This window comes from Capricornis sumatraensis, chromosome 8 (genome assembly GCF_032405125.1).
Source record: "Capricornis sumatraensis isolate serow.1 chromosome 8, serow.2, whole genome shotgun sequence".
Taxonomy (NCBI): domain Eukaryota; kingdom Metazoa; phylum Chordata; class Mammalia; order Artiodactyla; family Bovidae; genus Capricornis; species Capricornis sumatraensis.
In genome coordinates, this window is record NC_091076.1 from 71,387,749 (window position 1) to 71,411,897 (window position 24,149).

Genomic DNA, 24,149 nt, shown 5'->3' on the forward strand with positions numbered 1-24,149 from the left:
GATTTGGAGATCAAATTTGCCTTAACCTATCTGCCAGCTGACAGCCCATCATCCTGCACAAGCCAGGGAAACTTACAGGCAATTCTTCCTCATGTCACTTTGTTATCACGCATGTCTATATCGTTTCCTGCCAGGCACCAAACTTCTAGCATCAAGGAAGAACAGCTGAGGAGAATGCTTTTACACAAAAGACTTCCCTCCTTCCTAATCCCCTACTCAACGGATATGACAATATACTGATGATATAGTCAGGGGTCAAGTTAAACGGAAGATAATGCAACTAAGTTCTAAAACCACCATTTTCAACCGATCATAAAGAAAGCAAGGTTAACTGTCTGCACATAATATAACAAGCAAAAAATGAATCAGAATCTGGAAGCTGACTTCAATCAAGAGAAGGCAAGTGAATTTTACAAATTCATCTCTATTACACTAGAACAGGACATCAGTGAAGAACTGCTAGGCCGGTAATACTAAATCTCTTTGGCTCTCAGTTAAATTAAGTTAGATTATTAAAGACAATCTATAGGAAGACATATTAAGAAAAGGTGGCAAGAATACACAGAAGAACTGTACAAAAAAAAATCTTCACGACCCAGATAATCACAATGGTGTGATCACTCACCTAGAGCCAGACATCCTGGAATGTGAAGTCAGGTGGGCCTTAGAAAGCATCACTACGAACAAAGCTAGTGGAGGTGATGGAATCCCAGTTGAGCTATTTCAAATTCTGAAAGATGATGCTGCGAAAGTGCTGCACTCAATATGCCAGCAAATTTGGAAAACAGCAGTGGCCACAAGACTGGACAAGGTCAGTTTTCATTCCAATCCCAAAGAAAGGCAGTGCCAAAGAATGCTCAAACTACCACACAATTGCATTCATCTCACACGCTAGTAAAGTAATCTCAAAATTCTCCAAGCCAGGCTTCAGCAATATGTGAACCATGAACTTCCAGATGTTCAAGATGGTTTTAGAAAAGGCAGAGGAACCAGAGATTGGCGACACGACTGGCGGCAGAACTGAACTGAACTGATGAGAAGACAGCTCTCACAGATAATTAATCTCATCTCTAAAACCAATAGTTGTGTAAAACATAGCTTTGAAGAACTTAAAAAGAATTTGTATTAAAGATGAACCACAGACTATCTAGAGGAAGTTTAGTTCAGTTCAGTTGCGTCCGACTCTTTGCGACCCTGTGAATCGCAGCACGCCAGGCCTCCCTGTCCATCACCAACTCTAGTAAACCTGGGGAATATACCTAAATCGCAGTAAAGCTGCCATGTTGTAATAGCCAGCTAACTTTGTTTCTTATTTCTCTTCTATAAGTGGTATCATAACACTAAACAAGGTGTCAGACTAAACGATGATAAAAAATTGTGATGAGGTAGCTGTATCAAACCTTTCTACAAATAGATTTCCAGTTCTCAGGTCATATTTTCATTGACTTGGAAGAGGCAGCAGGGGCACACCTGGCCAGGACTCAGCTGCCCGGGATTTTCTGATCTCACTTGACACCTGGCTCGGTGCCACTGAGTCAGTTTTAGCACTTTAGGCAGATTCTCTATTTATAAAAGAGAAGGTTAGTATCTCACCTGCTGTATGGAAACATGTAAAGGTAGAGAGGAGGAAAATGCAAGGGACTCACAGGTGACCTAGAGTTCTTGCTCTGTCACCACTGAATTGTATAATATGGCGTGAAGCAATTATATTTCATTTTTCTCAAACAACATTATAAACTTTTAAAGTTTGTAATTTTAGGAGATTACCACTAGCAACTGTAAAAGCATTCCATTAGTTCAAGAGGAGATCACTTTATTTTCATCATATTAATCAGTCAAAAAGACCAACTAGGTGTTTCATAGCAGAAGTAACTCTCAAAGAATTCCCCTAAAAGGTCAGGTCACAACAGCACATTCAGTTCAGTTCAGTTGCTCAGTCGTGTCCGACTCTTTGTGACCCCATGAATCGCAGCACGCCAGGCCTCCCTGTCCATCACCAACTCCTGGAGTTCACTCAGACTCACGTCCTTCGAGTCCGTGATGCCATCCAGCCATCTCATCCTCTGTCATCCCCTTCTCCTCCTGCCCCCAATCCCTCCCAGCATCAGAGTCTTTTCCAATGAGTCAACTCTTCGCATGAGGTGGCCAAAGTACTGGAGTTTCAGCTTTAGCATCATTCCTTCCAAAGAAATCCCAGGGCTGAGCTCCTGCAGAATGAACTGGTTGGATCTCCTTGCAGTCCAAGGGACTATCAAGAGTCTTCTCCAACACCACAGTTCAAAAGCATCAATTCTTTGGCACTCTGCCTTCTTCACAGTCCAACTCTCACATCCATACATGACCACAGGAAAAACCATAGCCTTGACTAGATGGACCTTAGTCGGCAAAGTAATGTCTCTGCTTTTGAATATACTATCTAGGTTGGTCATGACTTTTCTTCCAAGGAGTAAGCGTCTTTTAATTTCATGGCTGCAATCACCATCTGCAGTCATTTTGGAGCCCCAAAAATGAAGTCTGACACTGTTTCCACTGTTTCCCCATCTATTTCCCATGAGGTGATGGGACCGGATGCCATGATCTTCGTTTTCTGAATGTTGAGCTTTAGGCCAGCTTTTTCACTCTCCTCTTTCACTTTCATCAAGAGGCTTTTTAGTTCCTCTTCACTTTCTGCCATAAGGGTGGTGTCATCTGCTTATTGATATTTCTCCTGGCAATCTTGATTCCAGCTTGTGTTTCTTCCAGTCCAGCGTTTCTCATGATGTACTCTGCATAGAAGTTAAATAAGCAGGGTGACAATATACAGCCTTGACGTACTCCTTTTCCTATTTGGTACCAGTCTGTTGTTCCATGTCCAGTTCTAACTGTTGCTTCCTGAGAAGCATACAAATTTCTCAAGAGGTAGGTCAGGTGGTCTGGTATCTCTTTCAGAATTTTCCACAGTTTATTGTGATCCACACAGTCAAAGGCTTTGGCATAGTCAATAAAGCAGAAATAGATTAAATGACATTAAATCCTATAGGCTTCTCCTTCTTAGTAAGCAAATAGTTAATCTGTTCACTGGATTCCTGCTTCCACTGGAAAATTTTTCTACAAATGGAATCCCATCCCTTCCCTACTCGAGTGTTGATCAATTAAAAGAGAAAAAGATGAAAAGATGCACAAACGTTAGTCACTTGTTGACAGAGAGTTTGTGCAAGGTTTCTAGTAAGTTAACAAGTGTCAGAATTATATAAAGATAAGTTATTATCCTAAAGTACATGAAGCTTAGGCTTTATCTTTGAAACTCTGAAGAAATGTTAAGTTTTGGTCAATGAAATAGAAAAGGAAACTGCCCCTTAGCATGCTTTCATATGGAATGAACTCCTGGTTTCTTTCTGAAGTGATTCACTTTAGCTTTTAAAACACATTTTTTGGTTTAGTGCATAAAACTTTTTACCCAAGGAAGCTGAGCAGCTGGAAAAAGCATCTTTACCTATAGGCAGAACCAGAATAGTTCTGTTTCTTTAAATATAATTGTAACACTAGTAATGAAGACCAGCTAAGGTCATTCTACTGTCTCTTTCCATATCAGCCAAGTCCACACCTCGCTATATTTAGACAAGGTATGCATGCCCCACTAAAGATAGAAGACTCAGTTCTAGGCTTAGGGTCACAACAGTGGGGTTATTTCCTCAGCTGAGGGGGAAAGACACACACAAAAACAACCCTGTATTGATGCATGCATTCCTTGGAAACCAACAGAACAACCAATGCTCAACTGTATTTCACTATGAACAGAAGTATAACCTCTAGTATGCATACAACAGTCTCTACCATACGTAACTTCACCACAGTCACGACTAAAGCAAAGGTAACTCACTAGCCAGGACTGGTCACCATGCCTCAGCCAAAGAGCTGTCTAGGTCAACAGGGTAAAATATTCAGCCATTTGGTCTCCTGGGAACTGGAACAAATAGGTTTCAACTTGGGAATTCCCTGGTGTCAAAAACACCAGGGTCTGCCTGGTACAGTCCTCCAGCAGGGTCTAGCTGACAGCCTCTTAGACCATCATCCAGCAAAGAAAGAACCAAACGGGGACAAAACTGACTTGTGTATTTAAAAAGAAAAAGCTTATGGAACAGGGATTTTATAATAAAGATTGTGTTGAAGTGTGTCAAGGACATGGTAATGCAGGTAACAGAGGAATCTCCTTGGGTGGACATATTCTATAAGGGGACCCTAAACCTGGACTCAAAACAAAGAGCCTTAGGAAAATATTTTAAAGAAAAACACAATTACCCTTGAAAGAAAGCTAAGAAGACCCTAATGACCATCAGATGTTTTTGGTACCTCCCCAACTGTCAGGGAAAAAAATTAAATACATTTAAAGAATTCAGTAAAACATGCTTCTGAAATGTAAGTATAACAAATAGAAATCTATTTATTTTCATTCAAAGGAAACTGCACATTGCAATTATGAACATTTCCACTGCAGGAAAGATAAGCAGATGTTGGATGTTTTCCCAAAGTTTTTAGTGTCACTGAAGAGGCCTACATTTTTTTCAGTTTCATGGTCAATGCTAAAAAGGCAATATTTAGAATGCTTTTTCTCTTCATACATATTTGAACATTTCTACAGTGACATATTTAAAGAACAGTCAGTAAAGAGAAAACAAACATACAGCTTATATACCATATTTGTATATTTATTTTCTAGTATATACTTCTAAACTAAAAGCAACATAAGATACATATTTAATATTTTAAATAGGATGAATTATGAAAAAACTCCACTCTTGTTTCCTCTGCATTAAAATCCTACTCAATGAAAAATAACTGCATTTAAATATTCTCAACTGACACTGAAATAATCCTTTTGGAGGAAAAAATACTAAGATTTAAATAAATAAGTTTCATTTCTAAAGGGTGTTTAATTTCTAAGAGAGAGAAACTGATCTGAGTTTTCTTGTGGCTTTACATGCAAAATGCAGATTTTTTTTTTTCTGCCACAGCAAAGATGCACTGGATTAGGGCCTAAATAAATAAATAGCATAAGATCGCAAAAAAGCAAAAATGCCACATAACATTTGATGGCTCACAGTTCTAAGAATTCGTAACTATACATTGTAAGCTGCGGAAACTGGCATTAATAACAAAGAATGGTTTAATGGGTTGGCGAATTCTTGACCCTCAGAACACAACACAAACAGCACATTCATTCCACTAAATATCTAAGCCCAGGGCAGCGGTCCTCAAACCTCTCAACGAACTCTTTATAATTTAATAAGTATCTGGATTAAATGTATTTAGAAATTCTCCTAATTCTTCTGACAACTTTTCCTTCAAAGCAACAACTTCAAGTCATTTCTGCCTTCCTAGAGTGCAAAGCACCAGAAATACTGTACACCAATATTGCTTCTCTTTTCACTCACCAAATAGGTTGTGACTATTTGCTGAAGAATACAAACATTCAGGCTTTACAGCAACATTCTGTTTTCTTTAAGCAAATACTATTCTTAGATTATCTACTCCAAGATTATCAGAGAGAGAGAATTCAAAAGGCTGCATAATCCTCAATAGAGAGAAAATGGTAGGTCAAAATCTTTCACTGTGGGAAAATCATGAGTGCTTGTTTAAAAATGGATAAATGAATCTCACTGGTAAGGTTAAATAGCTTAAAAACACCTTATTTAATTTCTAAGTCAAATGCCCACAACAGTCTATTCCAGGTTCTTAATGTGGGGTGAGGGCAAGGTTATTACATTCCTTTGAGGATTTAGTGAAAACTATGGCTTTTTCCTGCAGAGAAATAAATGTACTAATCATTGATCTACAGACCCACTTTTTCAAGTGATTTCATTGTATTCATGAACTTGTCTAAAACCCCAGATTAAAGGAAACTTTATTAATAGTTGCTCTCAAGATGGGCAATTGGGAATCAACAGTACCCACCTCCCACCCTGTCATCTTTTAGCAGATAACAACTCAGCTTTAACAAGAGGCAAACACTGAATGACTGGTGCTTGGATTTAACTTTGAAGCCAGAGGAAACCCACATGAATAGATAAGGCTGGGACTTTCTAAGGGTCTTCTATTAATATAATACTCTGGACTCCTGCCATTCTAAAGCACACAACGGGAAAATCCTATGAAAAGACCCTTACCTGCTCCATAACCCTGCCTCCTTGCCTCTGGAAATCCCTCTACAATCAACTTGCTTATATCACAAAGATTCCCAAGCATTAGGCTGAAGACCTACTGAAGCCCTGCAGTACCAGATACAAAAGGATTTCAGCACAATAGAAGATTTTGGACAAGATTTTGAAATTCATTAAAGTCAAATCTGACCAGTGAAGTTTTGCATTTCCTAAACTTGCTGGATACTCTGGAATTTTTTAATAGCTACCCAGAGAATGCCATTTCATGCAGCATGCTGTTACAGTCCTCATATTCTAACAGTGTGAACAATCCAACATCACTAATACATTAAACATTGCTTTACGTGCTAGTGACTCAGCGTGAAGGAAATGACTAGATTTAATTTTTTTTGATCTTATGATTTTAGAATCCATGCTACATGGGAGAGAGGATTAAAGGCAAGGTATAAGTACCATGAAGGCTAATGTTTATTTAAGTTAACAATCTTTATCTGTTCCTATTATGTTCATAAATACAGTCACCTCATATTGTTTATTTAGATTACCGGTCATACCTAAGAAATGATTTTATTTATTTATACCAAATGTCTACCCTTTAATTTGTGGCTCAAAAATGTTATCAGTTTATTGACCATTTTCTCTAAAGCAGCACTCCTTCCAGGTTACTTTTCATTTTTTGTTTTGCTTTACTTTTTCTTTATAAACTGTATCACAAGCTGATTATTTACAATAGTTTATTTACATTCTGGAATGTAAGTTCCAAAAGCTCAGAGTTAGTCTTTTTGGATCATTCCCAGTGCCTAGAACACTGTAGGTGATCACTACATAAATTAACAGGTATTTACGAAGTAGAGACACAAAATTAATCAGAGGCAAATACAGCACAGTAAAAAAGCATGAGATATAAAGAGGACTTGGATGTTAGTCACTGCTCTTGAATTTATTAGTTACATAACCTGAACAAGTCATTTAATCTGTTTGAACATCAATGTCTTTCCTTTAAAATGATGCAAAAATATTACTTCAAAGGGTTATAGGCAATAAAAAAAGTAAAAACTTGTTCCAAATATTAATGATTATATCCCAGCAGTTATTTTTGGAAAACTGGCAGAAAATTCTGTAAATCCGATCAATTTTGAGAAAGTAAGTTACTCTATTGGTCTTACAGAACTGCAGAGGCAGAATGAAGTAGTGAGGAAGCACCACATGAAAAGGGATGGACTGGAATCTCACTTATCAGCTGGCTGAACTTGAAAAAAATCTCTCAACCTCTCTGAAGCTTACCTTTCTGATCTACTGATATAAAACGTGTGTGAGGGGGTGCTACCTCAAAAGTGTAATTGTTCGAATCAAATGTTAATTAGGAAAGCACTTTTTAAACTTTAACACAGAATATTTAATTTTGGTTAAATTGATTACCTTCCCTTAGAGAAAATCCTAATCTTGTTTGTTTCACCAGCAAAATGGAAGGAACTAGTATTACAGAATGTGTTCCCATGGACTACAGACAGAGTATACGCACTCCCAATTCTTTCTGCAAGTTCTCCAACTTTGGTGAGAGGATGGAACAGAACAGGAAAAGACAGAAAAGGAAGATAGCAAATGGAAAGCGAAACAGGTTCAGAAAGACACAAATTAGTAGCCAAGAACAGGTAGCAAGTGGAATAAGTAGCCAAGTTCTGACTGTGAGTCTATTTAATTTCATACCCAAGGTCACAGCCCATTTCATGAATATGTGACTTGTGCAGCCACATTAAGTCAGTGCTTGAAAGGGCCTTGCACTTGATTCAATGCTCTGATGCTTTTTGAACGGGAGGCCCCCTACTTTCATTAGCTGCTGGGCCCTGCAAATTATGCAGCTAGTTCTGCTCGCAGTCTTTCCACTAGACTAGAGGACAAGGACAATCGCTTACAACCTCAACGAATGCATACAAAGACCATTGCTAACTTAAAGGACAATTATTAACAAGTAGACTTTTAATTTGGAGAAGGCAATGGCACCGCACTCCAGTACTCTTGCCTGGAAAATCCCACGGATGGAGGAGCCTGGTAGGTCGCAGTCCATGGGGTCGCTAAGAGTCGGACATGACTAAGCGACTTCACTTTCACTTTTCACTTTCCTGCACTGGAGAAGGAGATGGCAATCCACTCCAGTGTTCTTGCCTGGAGAATCCCAGGGACGGGGGAGCCTGGTGGGCTGCGGTCTATGGGGTCGCACAGAGTAGGACACGACTGAAGCGACTTAGCAGCAGTAGTAGCAGACTTTTAATTAGGTTGGTGATCACCTATTTGTAGTACCTGAATTCTGAAATTAGCAAAATACCTAGTAAAAGCCAATTTAATTAAAAAGCAGCAGACCAAATTAGAAATGCAAATATTATTTGCCTTTCCTATTTTGTGGCCCATCACCTTCTAATAACAGGCCAAATGGTGATGTTAGCAAGTGAAATACCTGAAGCTCATGTGACGTTTCATTCTGAAATCCAACCAAAGACCCGAGTGACTGCGGACTACCTTCAGTTTTTGATCTGGTTATCTGCTGCCTCACAGTACGCAGAGCAGAGTGACAGCGCCACAGAAATCGTCTCTAGAGTGAAAGCCCTAACACAATCCAGTTCAATTAAATCACACCCTTTAAATAACGTTTTGTTTCTTTCCTGCTCCTTTGGACTGAGAGACAGCTGGTGGCTTTTCTCTGATTGAAGCTGAAAGGCTGAAGCTGATGAACTGAATGTTTCCCACAAGGCAATTCAATTTTTGATGCCTCCCTTTTTCCGCTTAAAGCCAGACTGACCCCATACTGGTCCATTGTGACCTTTGGACTGCTTATCAGTCACCTTCAGTCTCCGACAGGAGTTGGACTGGCCAACCCACAGACGTCCACTCTCCAGTGAACAAAGGCTCGCTATGTAAAAGAGACAAGCTGTGGGCAGAGATACTATCTGTAGAGAAGGTGTTGAACTCATCCTCTGTGTTCCAGCAGCATGTCCAGGACTGCTGCCACTACAAAACAGTGAAACTTCACCCCAAAACTTTCTCTGCCTGTGATTTAAACACACACCTTCATTAAGGAGAGAGCTCAGTTTCAAATAGAGGCAGGCAACCAATGCTAATGAATCCAGCAGGCAAGTGTGGCCTGCGTTCTAACATTCCTTTCTCCTTCCCGTCTCTTTTTCTTTAAGTCGGCCAGAAGCCCCTCTGGATATTGTTTAGATCTGCACGGACATTCAAAGTAAGATTCTTTAAGAGCTTTAGAAAATGCATACAACTCTTCTCCTTTCTCCTATATTTAATACTCAAAAAGCCTTAAAGATGAAAACTTTTTTTTTTTCAAGATTTTAAATGGCTTGTTCCCTAAAAAGTTTCTCTGTCCAACTTTGAGAAATATACACTGGCTTTTACAAACCAGATGAGGAAATTCTAACTTCACAAGTTTAGTTACAAGCATTAACAAACTAATATATATATGATCATTTTTTTAAATGGCTGGATGGCAGCATTGACATGCATCTGAGCAAACTCGGGGAGATAGTGAAGGACAGGGAAACCTCGCATGCTGCAGTCCATGGGGCTGCAAAGATTCCGACACGACTGAGCAAATGAACAGCAGCAGCAGCAATTCTTAGTAAGACAGAACTTTAGGAAATCGCAATGCCACTTAACACTTCCTAAACAGAAAACAATGAAATGCTGTTCAAGGTAAATTTGCTGCAGGACCCTAAGTAAGTCAGTTATCTTTTGGCTCAAAAATCCCTAAATCAAAAATGGAGATGATTTTAGAATTTAAAAACAACACAGGGCGCAAACCTAAATTCACAAACACTACATATATATTCAACACCGTCTACGGATAATTAGTTTTTCCCTCATCTTATCAATGTACTATTATTTCATCTTCTGGCAAGTTCTACTCAAACACCTTACAAATTATTTTCCATCAGTGACTGGGAATGAAAGTGATTCCTGATAGGAAAGACAAATAAGGATCAATTTTCCTGTGTCTTCAATTGGTTCAGATGAATTGAAGGATAAAATTGCTTCTACCTTGATTTTACTTATTATTATTTCAGGAGAACTATGAAAATGAATTCCTAAATTGCCGGAGGTACAATTACTAAAACTGTAGACAGGTACAACATTTTTGGTGAGCAAATTGGCAGTCTGTACCAAAAGTTCTAGAGATATGTATACCCTTTGGTCTGGCAATCCCAGAATTGAATTTTAGGGTATTTCCTTCAGGGATATGTGCAAAGATTTAGACACAAGGATATTCATTCAGTGAGGCTTTGTTTATAACTGCAAAAAAACTGAACACAATCAAACTGTGCAACAATAGGGCAGAATTCAGTTCTATGGAAAACAAATAACTCTCGGAAAGGATATGAAAGAAACGCATTTGAGGACAATGGCAGGATGTCCCCAATATGCTTAGTGAAAAAAAAACAAAACAGATTACAAAGCAGAAGATAGAAGACAATCCCATTTTTAAAAGGATATAATACAGAGAAAATTGTGGATATTAACACAACAGTAAACATCTTCGGAAAATAAGAATAAGGGTAATGCTTTTTGGGGAGAGGAGGATTTCTGGTTTTTCTATCATAAGCATGAATTATCTGCAATATTAAAAAAATAGCCAATACTTTTGCTTTGTTGATTTTAACTACCAGTAAGACCAGTTCCATTAAGAAAATCACTCACTCAGGACAAGTTCACTTTTAAGCTGAGTGAGTGGTAAAGAATGAGATATTATCAACTTTACAGCACATAAGGTAGGCAAGTTTTTAAAGCACAGAGACTCTCCCTTTGAAAAATGTCCCCAAATTGACTTGCAAGACTGCCACAAAGAAGGGCACTGATATTCAATATTTTCTGGTTGATTCTGACTTTAATTGAGGGAGAGATTAGGAGTTGTCATTTCTTTAAAAAGCATCATAAACATTCTTACGACATCATCATTTTCGGACTACAAGGCACATAGCCTTGCTGAGAACTTCTCCAAGTGTCTAAAATGGCAATGAAGACGTCCAGCAGTGTGAGCACAGTGGACTTCCATCATAACTGAGATGGACCACAGGTGAGACACAAAAGTGAACAGGCCCCAAGCTCATTAAGAGCCAAGACTAAGGTAGGTTCTCAACAGATGTGCTCAAATATATTTCCAAGGAGGTAAGAAATAAAGTAAGACTAAGACCACGGATTTCAATCTATAGAGAGATCATAACAAGCCAGTCTACAATCGTCAGTATTTCTTTAACTCTGCGGGAAAAAATTACACTCAGTTTAAACTCATTTAGTTAGAATCACTAAATGGAAATAAATACAGTCTCAGTTTGCCATTTCTCTCAGTGCAGGAGAGTATAACAAGGCACAATCTGCTAAATTTTCAGTAGCTGCAGTAACACTTCTTTGAATCAGTATTACTAAACTATCATAATTTGGGCCTTGTGTAACCTGGCATTTATACAGTTCTTGGTCTTTATTTTTTAGTTTTTGGTTTGTTTGTTTTCAGTTTTATTGCGATATGATTGACACACTGTACAGCATGATGACTGGACTTAGATAAATCATGAGATGATTATCACAGTAAGTTTAGTGAACATCCATCATCTCGTATAGATACAAAATTAAAGAAACAGAAAAAATGTTTCCTTGTGATGAGACTTGGCCTTTATTAATTGATGTTTGACCATAGGCTCACTCATATACATGTAAAAGAGCCCCCTGTCCACTAGGATGGTTTCTATGTATACTTAAAACTAAGGGGCTGTATATTGCTTATAGAACGCTAAGTAAGATGAACCATTAATTGACAACCAGGCCATTAAACTGGTAGCCAAGCCATTAAGAACAAAATCAGCACACCCTTCCCCCTATAGCTCACACCACTGTAAATATCAAAGCCCTATCTCTGTGCCAATGGGAACCACCCTGGCTACCACATGGTGCTGATGTAACCATATCTAGAGCTCAGCACCTAGAGAAAGCAGGGAATGAGGTTTTGCTTTGGGTTACTTGAATGTGTTTCTTTCCTCCCCTCTTCCCTTCTTCCTTTCTTTTTAACCATAAAACCACTAGCAGATAGTTTCATGACTTCTGGTCTCTTGCTGCCTGTGGGGATTTCACAGTGCGCTCCCAGCCACTGGTACTGATTCAACAACAGCCTTTGTAAAATTGGCAGCCTTCCTAAATCAGCTATGTAGAGTCTGCAAATGCTGGTTACTGTGCTGTGTAGTCTGTGGGTACTCGATAAAAACTTGATTAAAATTCTGCCCACATGATATATCCAAAATATGCTCAGAGCTATTTTCTAAAGAGCATGATCGGTCTTTACAAAAGTCTTTCTGGATTTCTGCTTCCTACCACAAATGATTAACAGCAGTCATTCAACGACTCTTTACGGCTGTGACATCTGCTACATCAGTCTTCCTTTTCTCTCACGGCTCAAGTACCCTTTACCTCTGCTTATACTAATCAAGACATGTAAGAGGACCAGAAATAAAGGTCAGAAGTCAAATCCTACCATAAAGTCTTTACTAATCGGCCCACTTACAATAACTTTTTGTCCTCTGAATACTTAGAGCACCAATTGCACCATTCGTCTGGCACTTAGCTGAACTGTGTTCTTATTCATCCTTTAATTAATCTGTCTTATATCTCTCAACAGACTGAGTATCCTGGCCACAGGAACCATGTCTTGTATTTCTTTGTATATCCCACCCTTTGCCCAGAATATGATGCAAATAATGGAATTTCTCCTACCAGGCTGTCATACCACTCTAATTCTTTCTCCTATACTCTGGTTCATGTTCAAAAGGGCAAACATATTAGCTGTCATTTACTGAGTGTTTAGTGTTTGCAGTACTTTATAAATATTACACTTAATTAAATTAACTACATTTCATGCTAAGTTGCTTTGGTCGTGTCCAACTCTTTGCGACCCCATTGTCTGTAGCCTGCCAGGCTCCTCTGTCCATGGGATTCTCTAGGCAAGAATACTGGAGTGGGTTGCCATTTCCTTCTCCAGGCGATCTTCCTGCCCCAGGGATTGAACCTGGTCTCTTATGTCCTCTGCATTGGCAGGTGAGTTCTTTACCACTAGTGCCACTTGGGAAGCCCAAACTACATTAATTAATATTAATAGACACTGAAATCTCCATTTTATTGGTGAGGAAACCAAATTTCATGGTGGGTATAAGCTGAAGGTCACTCAGCCTGTAGGTAGTGAAACTGACTGAAATTCAGATCTGTTTCATTCCACACACCAGACTATTACTATCAGCCACAATAACAAGTGACAAGACACTGAATGAGTGATCCAAGATACCTTTCAAGAATTTCTAAATAGAATATTTAATGAAAGGGACACTTTAAGAATTGAGTGTGAAATTTCACTGGGGAGGAATGAGCATCACAGAGGTGGGGTTGATAAAATGATCTACACCAAGTCTGGTCAAAGGGATGACCAAAAAGTTCAGTTTCATACACTGTCAGAATCTATTTCATTCCCCTCCTAGGAAGAAAAACTGACACTGAGGATTCACATTACCTCATAGATGTTCCAACTTCTCAAACTAAATTTTCCCCTCAAATAAAGATGATGTAATAATAGCAAATCAAAATTTTTTTGGTGTTCATAAGAACTGGATATATTAACTTTGAGAGAAACACAGTAATTTAAAGATGCCTGGAACAGAGGAGAGTTCAAGAAATGACATCTCTCTTAAGAGCTCTATGTTATAAATGATACTTATTTGAAATCAGTGAAGAAAAATGAGAAATACTCATATTCAATTTATTCCTTATGAAGATCAACTGGCTTTTATTATACAAAATTTAAAGAACAAAGATGAGACACGCAACTAAGAAGCTAAGCTCATAAACCTGTTCAGCCTTTTGTTGACATTTCTTAGGTTGTAAACAGGCCTGTCTGTGGGATTAAGTTTTAAGAATACAGACACCACAGAAGAAGCAATGTGAAGTCCACAATTAGAATTGTTAGGGCTTGAAATATGCTGTTATGGATCATGAATCTTTGTCAGTAAACATTAAGTACAAATGATGAAAGAAACAATCATAACTGAAATTTTTATTTTTCTTTCTTATTAACTATCTCTAGTCCTAGCCCTAATGAAATGAGGCAGATATTACTCCCCCCAAAAACATAAGCAACAATTTGAACCATTTCATAAAAGGTCATTATCCAAAAAAAAAAAAAACCAACTAATAATTCTGTGTCTTCTATAACTGAAAAACCGAACTTACAATTAAAAAAAAAAAAACCTACTCTAGTACAGGCTAACACTGAGGTTTCCCTTTATTGGAGAGTTAATTCAAGCCTCTGGATTCTGTAGTTTTAACAGACACACAACTAACGCCAAATCCCTCAGGTGACTAAAAGAAGGGTCACAGCCCTCTGAAAACAGATTAATGCAGAAAACAAGAGTGGCCAAATTCCCACAACCTGCAAAAAGGAAGTGAGCCCAAATAAGCCCTTTGGTGTGCAGTACTAGCAATCTATTTATAAATCATTTACTACATCCTTTCCAAATCACAGGAACACCTAAAAACGCCTTGATGCTTTTAGCATACTTCTTCAAGTTAAACCTAATTACATTAGTGGAAGCAACATCCTGTATAATTCTAACACTGCAAAGCTAACTCTATCTGAAAGTAGTTAGGATATTAATTATTATTATTAATTTGCTTTCATCTTAGTAATCCAGAAGGGCTTCCCAGGTGGTTCAGAAGTAAAGAATCCACTGACCAATGCAAGACATGGTGGTTCTTTCGATCCCTGGGTGGGAAAGATCTTCTGGAGGAGGAAATGGCCACCCACTCCAGTATTCTCGCATGGGTAATCCCATGGACAGAGGAGCCTGGCAGGCTACAGGTCACAAAGAAAAATCAGACACGACTGAGCACGCACACACGTAGGAATTCAGAAACATTGTGTGATAGCATCTACACCACTATTCTCTAGCCCCAAGACAATTTTACATACGGTAATTAAGAAGATTCACATTTACGGGAGAAGCCCAAGAAGGGACAGAGCAAGAGGATCTGCAGTTTAGCCCTTCTATTACTCCAAGATCCAACAGCTCTTGGAGCCAGGAAATGACAACATCCTTAATTATCTGCTTTGGGCAATGGTTTCTCTGTAAATCTACAGAAATTGCCCCATTTCAGGAGTGATTACAAGTGAGCACACAATCTGAAGAACAGTAATTTAGAAAATAAAAATTCATTAAGACTTTATCAAAGAAATCTTGACTTGAGTGCATCACGACCTCACTATTCCTGCTCATCTTCTTTATGCAGTTAGTGGCCAAAGTTGAGGGCTTCCTCCCGCTCTGTTCCAAGCCAATTATTGCTCTACTTACTTCAAAGCAGTCTAAGTGTGGGTAAAGTCACACAAAGTTATTAGTACTAATAAAAACACAAATGTACCTTTTACTCTGACAATGGAAAATTAACTTCTCCTTTGTATTTGAAGCCCATAACACTAGGAGATTAATACACTTGATGCAAACTTAATTGATCACACTGTACACAATATTTTACCTTTTAAAGCTATATTACCTACCTATTTAAGGATCAGAAACAATCATGAAAATGGTATTGATTTAAAATCAAAGAGACATCTCATGTCTTTAAAAACTATCAACATTATTATTAATCTCTTTGCCCACCAACCAGAGATAAAAAGCTCTTAAATCATAAATGAATGTGTGGCTTCAGTAACTGAATTATCAATTATTACAACTATGTTTTGTCCATTTCTGAGAGGAGAAATCTAGATTTTAGAAGTAGCAAAGATGATAAAGACACTTATTAAATAGAACAAGGAAGTTAAAAAATGTAAAGGCAAAACAATTTCATACAATTGTAACACTCAGAGTAGGACCTCTTGGTTCTAGGCTTTTGAAGTACAGAATTGTTGCTAAAGAACTGCTTTAAAGCTAGAAAAAGATGGGAGAAAATCATTCTACAGATCATATACCAGCTGGACAAAGATAACACCAAAGATTCAACAAACATCTGAGAAAAAAATCTTAAAAGTATTAGTAAACCAATTCCAGCAGTATGTTAACAAGTAATGCAAACAGCGTTAAAGGACGATTCAACTTTCGCAACTCAGTTACGTCACTCCATTGCCAAGAAAGGGGGAAATGTTATCCTTCCAATAGAGGGCCAAAAAATCTAATCAAATTCAGTATCTGTATCTAATTTTAAAATATTTGAAATTAGGAATAGTAGGAAATGCCCTCAGCTTGATAAGTGATCTATGCTGGAACTTATAGCACACAGTACATCTATTCAGAAAACATAAAAAGCATCCCTTTTACAATGGAAAACAAGACCAGGAGCATTGCTACTCTTTAACATACTAGAGCCTAAGCTGAAGCAACAAAGAGTTACACTCAGAGAAAACTCATTTACAGATGATATAATCATCCATTGAGTAAAGTCAAGAAAATCAACTAAAATATCTGTTAGATATAAGGACCAAGAGTTCAGCTAGGTGGTCTGATATAAAAGCAAATATAAAAAGCAGTTTTACTACACACCTATAGGGACTGATTAGAAAAAGTCATGGGAAAGAAGAGCTTATTCACAAGAACAACAAAAACTTTATAAACAAATACCCATGAATACACCTAATAAAAAATGTCTAACTACTATATGAGGAAAAGTGTAAAATTTAAATGAACAGCATTTTTAAAAAGTGAATAAATAAACAGATATCACATTCTTCATTGGGAAGGCTCATTCTGTAAAGCTAATTCTCCCCAAAACTAGTTCAGTACAATTTAAATCAAAATCCCAATAGGATTTTTAAAAGTAGAATTTGACAAGTTGTTTCTAAGACTTATCTAGAAAATAAGCAAGGGTAGTTAAGATAGTAAAGCACACACACACACGGAGGCAGGCCTTGTGATGCAAGATACCAAAATGTCAATTAAATCTATATTAAGTAAAAGTGTGGTATTGGTGTATGAGAGAAAACTTTTTAATATATATATTTTAATATATAATATGAATAGCATTTCAAATCAGGGAAGTGAGACTGGACTAAATAAATGGTACTGGACTCAACGACTATCCATTTGGAAAAAAGGTAAAGTTAGAGCTCTACTTCATACAATAAAAACAGCGTATCTTGTTTCATTGTGTTTCACTTTACTGCGTTTTGCAGATACCACTTAAAAAAAGAAATGGAAGGTTTGTGGCAACCCTATGTAGAGCAAGTCTATTTGTGCCATTTTTCCAACAGCATTTGCTCACTTCATGTCTCTGTGTCACATTTTGCTATTTCTCGAAATATTTCAAACCCTACACTACCAAAAACATCAAGACTTGCTGAAGGCTCAGATGATGGTTAGCTTTTTTCTTTTTTTTAAATAAAGCATTTTATAATTAAGGTAAGTACTGCTTTTTGTTACACACTTAGTAGACTATGGTGTAAGCATAACTTTTATATGCACTGGGAAACCAAGCAATTTGTGTAACTCGCTTTAGTGTCACATTCACTTTACTGTGGTATCTGGAACTGGATTCACATTATCTCCACGTCTGTCTGTAAAGATAAATTCCAGTTGTAAAAAGTGAAATATTTTTACAGGGTAGACACACTAGAAGAATACAAAAGAGTACTTTTATAATCTTGGGAGTGGATGGGAAGGGTTTTTTTAAAAGTCAGATAGAAAAACCATAAGAAAATTATTGACAGATTTTACTACATAAAAGTCAAAAACTTTTATACAAGATACAAAATGAAAAAACAAGCACTAGAGTCAGGAAAATAATTGTTAAACATATTCAGAATATACAGACTAATACATGAAAAAGGAAAAAAAATACCAACAGAAAAATAAAGTTCAAACATGCAAATCACAGAAGAAAAATGCACAAGACCAATAAAAATACAAAAGGATCCTAAAAAGCTCTTCAATAGTAAGGGAAATACAGAGGAGTGTTTAAGAGCAGGGGTCCTGGGTTGAGGCTGCCTGTGTTTGCATCCTGGCTGTATTATCTCAGGCAAATGACTTAACATCTCTGTGCCTCTCATCTGTAATTGAGGATACCACCTAAGTCAACATTGTTAAGAACAGAGAATGAGATAATATGCATGGTGCTCAAAACAATGCCTGGTCCACAGTAAGAACTCAGTAGAAAATTAACTGCTATCTAGTATCATTATTAATATTACCAGGGTTGGTGAAGACACCTATGCAGGTATATAAGCTGGTAAGAGCTAATTGGCAAAGCAAACTGCAAAGCTTGGCAGCATGTATAAAAATTTTAGCACATACATATCATCCGACCCAGAAATTCCACTGCTAGAATTTTATCTAAAGAAATGTTCCCACATAGATACAAAGACATATGCATCAGGACTTTGAGTGGAGCAGTGTTAAGGGCTCTAGATCTGGAGACAGCAAATGCTGGTTCTAGTTTCAGTTCTACCAAGAACAAATCATGTAACCCCTGTGCCAATCACTTCACCATTTTGGTTTTTCAGTTTATTTACTCTACAAAGTGTGAATGACGACTTACCCAATCTGCCTCACGGGGAATACTTTAAGGCAGTGGTTCCCAAAGTGTGGTCCCTGGATCAGCATCACCAGCATCCTCTAGGAACTTGTTATGGAATTGAAATTTTCTAGTCTCACCCCAGACCTACAGAATCAGAAACTCTGGGAGTGTGGGCAGCAACCTGTGTTTTAATAAACCATCCAGGTGATTCTGACACAAGCCTAAGTTCAGAGAAGAGCATGTGTGAAATCACTTGCAGAACTAAAAGAGCATTAGTATTATAAACACAAAAAATAAAACTGCTTCTATCTTTCAATTTTATGAAAGGTACCTTTTAGATAATTATCTCAATATGTTCTCTGTTGCTGAGCTCAAGCTTCAGAAAGCACTCATGTGAAGCTAGGAAGTCAAACTCATATATGCAACCAAGTAAATAAATACAAGTATTTTGGGTCAAGGATAAAAAGCTCAAGGTCACCTCATGAACAAATCAAGCAATGTCTCAAACATTCAAGTTTCCAGACTTCTGATCAGCGGTTTTCATAATGGGAACACTTTTAATGATAGCCCTTGCCAGTGTTCTATCTACTAGTTCTTGATCCTTCCCTGAACTTTTCAGGACACAAAAATAGTCACCTGTTTGTGGATAAGCTATTTGTTTGGCTTATAACAATAACACCAGAAAAACCTTGGCCCCTTGCTTAGCAAATTCACTTCTCAGAGATTGAATGTTGGCTCTCTAAAAATAACACAGATTCAAAAAAAAAAAAATAGGCTCATGTATTTTTCAGATGTTTAAATTTTGTTGTATATGAAACCGTGTGTAGACTCTGCAAGGGTATGGAATTTCAGGATCATTTGAGCAGTCTGATCCCACACTCTTGAAGTTTGATCAGATGCTGCTCTGGGTTGCTCACATATATTTTTCTAGTAGGATGAACACTTTTAACAATAACTATTTTTGGTTTCTGGAGTTAATTCAATCACTCCTTAATGTTCTTCATTGAGCACCTAAGAAATAACGGTATATTTGGTGAGTTTTACATGAAGGTAAGGAAAGGCCTTAATTTTATAACAATAGAATTCCCAATAAACACAGTAATACCCACACTATTCTCTAATTTCACCTATATGTATATACATACCACAATTAAAAGTGAAAAAATAAGAAAGAGCATGTGAAATCACCAAACTGGTTATCCCAAAGGCCCTCCTCTAAAGGTCATTAACTTTCTTCATAGGAAAGCCCCTAAGATCTTGAGGTCTTTTTATGCTGACACAATTCTCATAGGATTTGTTACACGGTTTACTTGGTTTCTAAACCCAGAGCAAATCCAATGCAACAATGAGAAAAGGAAGAAGAACAGCTCTTACGAGTGGGTCGTCAGCAGAGACAAGAGAACCCCTGGGCTAAGAGAAATCAGGTGTACTCCCTCCCCCAAACAGACAATTAAAATTTGGTCTTCACTTAAGGACCTTAATTAACTCTTAACCTTTTAGTTGCTCCCATTCATCACTGCTATTTGCATATCTGGCACTACAGGGAAATGCTCACAGCAGCTAGTTCAGTTCAGTTCAGTCGTGTCCGACTCTTTGCGACCCCATGAATTGCAGCACGCCAGGCCTCCCTGTCCATCACCAACTCCCGGAGTTCACTCAGACTCACGTCCATCGAGTCGGTGATGCCATCCAGCCATCTCATCTTCTGTCGTCCCCTTCTCCTCCTGCCCCCAATCCCTCCCAGCATCAGAGTCTTTTCCAATGAGTCAACTCTTCGCATGAGGTGGCCAAAGTACTGGAGTTTCAGCTTTAGCATCATTCCCTCCAAAGAAATCCCACGGCTGATCTCCTTCAGAATGGACTGGTTGGATCTCCTTGCAGTCCAAGGGACTCTCAAGAGTCTTCTCCAACACCACAGTTCAAAAGCATCAATTCTTCGGCGCTCAGTCACTAAGTTTTTACTAAACCAGGCCTCAGAGACCATACTTCTCTTTAGGAAGGAGATTCTTCACCTTCTATGAGATCACATCACTTTGAGAACCTGATTTTTTTAAATATATGTATCTACCCAATATTTCCATATCATCTCAAGGAATTCATTAAACTTCTAAAGCCAGTTCATAGCTTCAATAACCATGGATCCCAAATTTAAAACTTTTGTGTTAGGAACCAAAAATGTGCATGTTTAAGTTAACAAAATTCAGGGTTTTATTTGGAACGGTCTTTAAAGATTTTTAAATGATGATGGACTGGGCAACACCGTAAATGTAAATTAAACACGATGGCTAAGGCAATAGTAATAAATACACTTTAGAAGAAATGAACATTAGCAAGACACTCTCAAAAAAAAAAAAAAAGTGGCAAGAGAGAGACAAAAATGAAAGATAAATAATCTGAGAATTCTTGAGAAGACTGCCTACCTTAGCAGCAAAACTCTAAGTGGAGCAAATATGTTTTTCACTACTAAGTTAAAGATAGGTCTTAAAAGTAACCTTGCAATTGCTAAGACAGAAGACCATTTCTACAGTGGTTTTGAGCACTGGCCTAGGAAACACCTCGATTCTAAGGGCAGTTTTGTCATTTATTAGCAAATACTTAAAGCCTCAGCTTCATTATCTGTAAACAGAATAAATTAGTTCATAGGGTGGGTGTGATGATTAAATGAGATAATAATACACACTAAACTCAGCAGAGTGGCAAGTGGCCAATGAATGGCAGCAGTTTAGTTTTTGTTTAACTTCAATTTACCCACTTTTCTGTGCAGGAGTTTATCATTTGTAAATTGTTACCTACCACACACAGAATCTTTTATGATCCTCTGGGGTCAGAACCACAGTGTCATTTTACAGTTTAAGAAAATAAGTCAAATGTACCCCAAGACACTAATTAGTAGGAAAAAAAACGTGTACACTAGATTCAAAACTCCTTTCCCCTGCAAAGCTCAGAAGCTCTGCCTTTTAAATTCTGTTTAATCTTTTAACTGTAGTTAACCATATATAAAATTTGCCATTTTAACCATTTTTAAGTGTACAGTTCAGTGCCATTAAATATTCACTCTGTTGTGCAGTTCTCACCACCATCCTTCCCCATAACTTTTTCTTCTTCCGCAAATGAAACTCTGTACCCATTAGATACAGACTTCTCATTCTCTTCCTCCAAACCCTGGCAACCAGATTACTTATCCTCAGGTCCCTCATATAAGTGGAATCATACAGTGCTTGTACTTTGTCACTGGCCTATTTCACTCAGAATGATGTCTTCAAAGTTCATCCATGTTGTAGCATATGTCAGAATTTCCTTCCTTTTTACAGCTGAATAATATTCAGTTGTATCCCAGAGCACATTATGTTTATCCACGTATCCCTTAATGTACATGTGGGTTGCTTCCATTGTCTTTTTTATTTTTAAAGTATTGTTCACACTTATTTTGCCATTGGTTACCCATTTTCAGATTATTCATTCCCCCTCCCTCCTTTTTACTTCCCTGGTGGTTCAGTGGTTAAAACACCCGGCTTCCACTGCAGGGGAGGACTGGTTACAACCCTGGTCTGGGAACTATGATCCCATATGCTGCCCTCCTCCCTCTACAAGGTTAAAAAAAAAGTAAACAGTTAATTTAATTTAATTGTATAGAGTTTATAACAGAGCAGTAAAACCACTATATTGGGTGTGTGCTTTTTTCAGTACACCACCAGGAACCAACACAAAATGGAAAAGTTAAAATGTAAATTTGATTTGGTAACAGAGGAAGCTGTTAAAATAATAAATCAGATTTAAGATTATCTGACTCAATGGTAAAGAATCTGCCTGCCAAGCAGGAGATGTGGGTTTGATCCCTGGATCTGGAAGTTCCCCTGGAGAAGGAAATGGCAACCCACTCCAGTATCCTGCCTGGGAAAACCGATGGACAGAGAGGAACCTGGCGGGCTACAGTTCATGGAGTCGCAAAGGGCTGGAGACGACGTAGCTACTAAACCACCACTACCACAGAAATCACTTTACAGGCTATTCTTGAGACCTTTAATATAAGGATAATGCAAAGTTTCTACTGTTGGACGTGAAACTAAAAAGTTCTTTAGGGTTGACCTTGGTGAGAGACAGAAGTGGCTTAAGTGCCAGGAGTCTGGGAAAACCTCAGTAGGTGATTCGGAGTGAGAGCTAACACACTACAAAGACCAAACTGCTGCCTCTCAACCAGTTTAATGATGCAACTTGAATAGATGGGATTTCCTCTATTTTGCCCTTTTTTAAATGTGAGGTGAGATTAACCACAAGCTTGAGCACACAGTTCTCAGAAATAGCTAAACCACCAAGGAAGGGAGGAACAATTCTAGAGACTCTGAAAACTGTGATGATTTAAAGATGCAACGGGATCTTGCACTTTAGCGACTGAAGGTGTGCCTGCAGGCTTCGGTTGTAAGCGCGTACTACTACTGGCGGAGACAAAAAGAGAGTCAAACTACTACTAAAATCCAGCGTTATCAAATAATTCCAGACTACAACCAGACAGTGTGAAAAATGAACTGCCCTTCTTCGTGTGCACGGCTTGCAACAGAAACCTACGGTCACAAGCAAACTTATTTGAAGCAAGGAAACAAGACAACAAACACGGGAGCTTGAGCACCAGCGGGACCCGCAGGGGAGTCCTAGCGTTTCCGGCCGGCGGCTGAGAGGCTACAGACTGCTTTAGCCCGAGTCTCCAAAATGCCAAACGGCTGTCACTCCGTCATCGCAATTTCCCTGGGGCGACCTCACTTTCAGATCCTCTCAAAGTTTACCAGAAATTCTCCCAAAGGATTCTTCTGTCCGCCTTCCCACCCTCAGGACACTCCGCCTCCAAGAATTACTCTACATCTCCACCCTACTATGCTGCCCCTGAGGGCCCCGGGAGTTGCAAGCGAGCAGGGCGCGATTTCACCCTTGCTTGCTCCCAGTTGCTGGGAAAAGCGGCTGCTGAAAAGCAAACTTTCCGAGCGACCGTTCGCAGAGGGCGGAGGGCGCGCGGCACTCACAGCTGGTTGATGGCGTTCTGCGAGATGACCGCGTTGGCGGAGAAGTAGGGGATCATGTCGGGGCCACCGAGGCTGCAGGTGCAGGCGAGGGGCGCCTTCTTCTCGCGGGCCAACGTGCTCAGGGTCATGGGGCCGGCTCAGGGCGCACAGCTCAGCATCCTGGCCCCCGCCCGGCTCGGGCACGAGGCGCTCGCGTTGGGCTCCACGGAACTGGAAGCGCAGGCAGTGCGGGCTCCCGGCGGCCGAGCTGGGCCCGCCGGGTCTCGCAGAGGCAGCCGCCGCAGCCGTAGGGCTCGGCCGCGGACTCCCAGCGGCCGGGCGCCTCCAGCAGCCCACCCCAACTCGCGTCCGGGGCGGGGCGGGGCGGGGCTGAGCGCGCCGGCCGGGCGGTCCCGAGAGTCGGAGGGTCGGGTCCGCCGAAGCCCCGCCCCGGAGCTCGTCGCACAAGCCGGATCCGCAG

The 24,149-nt window shown here is 39.1% G+C and overlaps 1 protein-coding gene across 1 annotated transcript in view; it reads right to left on the reverse strand.

Annotated features, from left to right (window-relative positions):
* Nucleotides 1–23,817, reverse strand: part of SSH2 (slingshot protein phosphatase 2) — a 100,273-nt gene extending 76,456 nt beyond the window's left edge. Inside the window, exon 1 of the mRNA XM_068976560.1 lies at nucleotides 23,690–23,817. Coding sequence (XP_068832661.1) covers nucleotides 23,690–23,817 — 128 coding nt within the window. The remainder of the gene's footprint in view (nucleotides 1–23,689) is intronic.
* Between the last annotated feature and the right edge of the window lie 332 nt (nucleotides 23,818–24,149).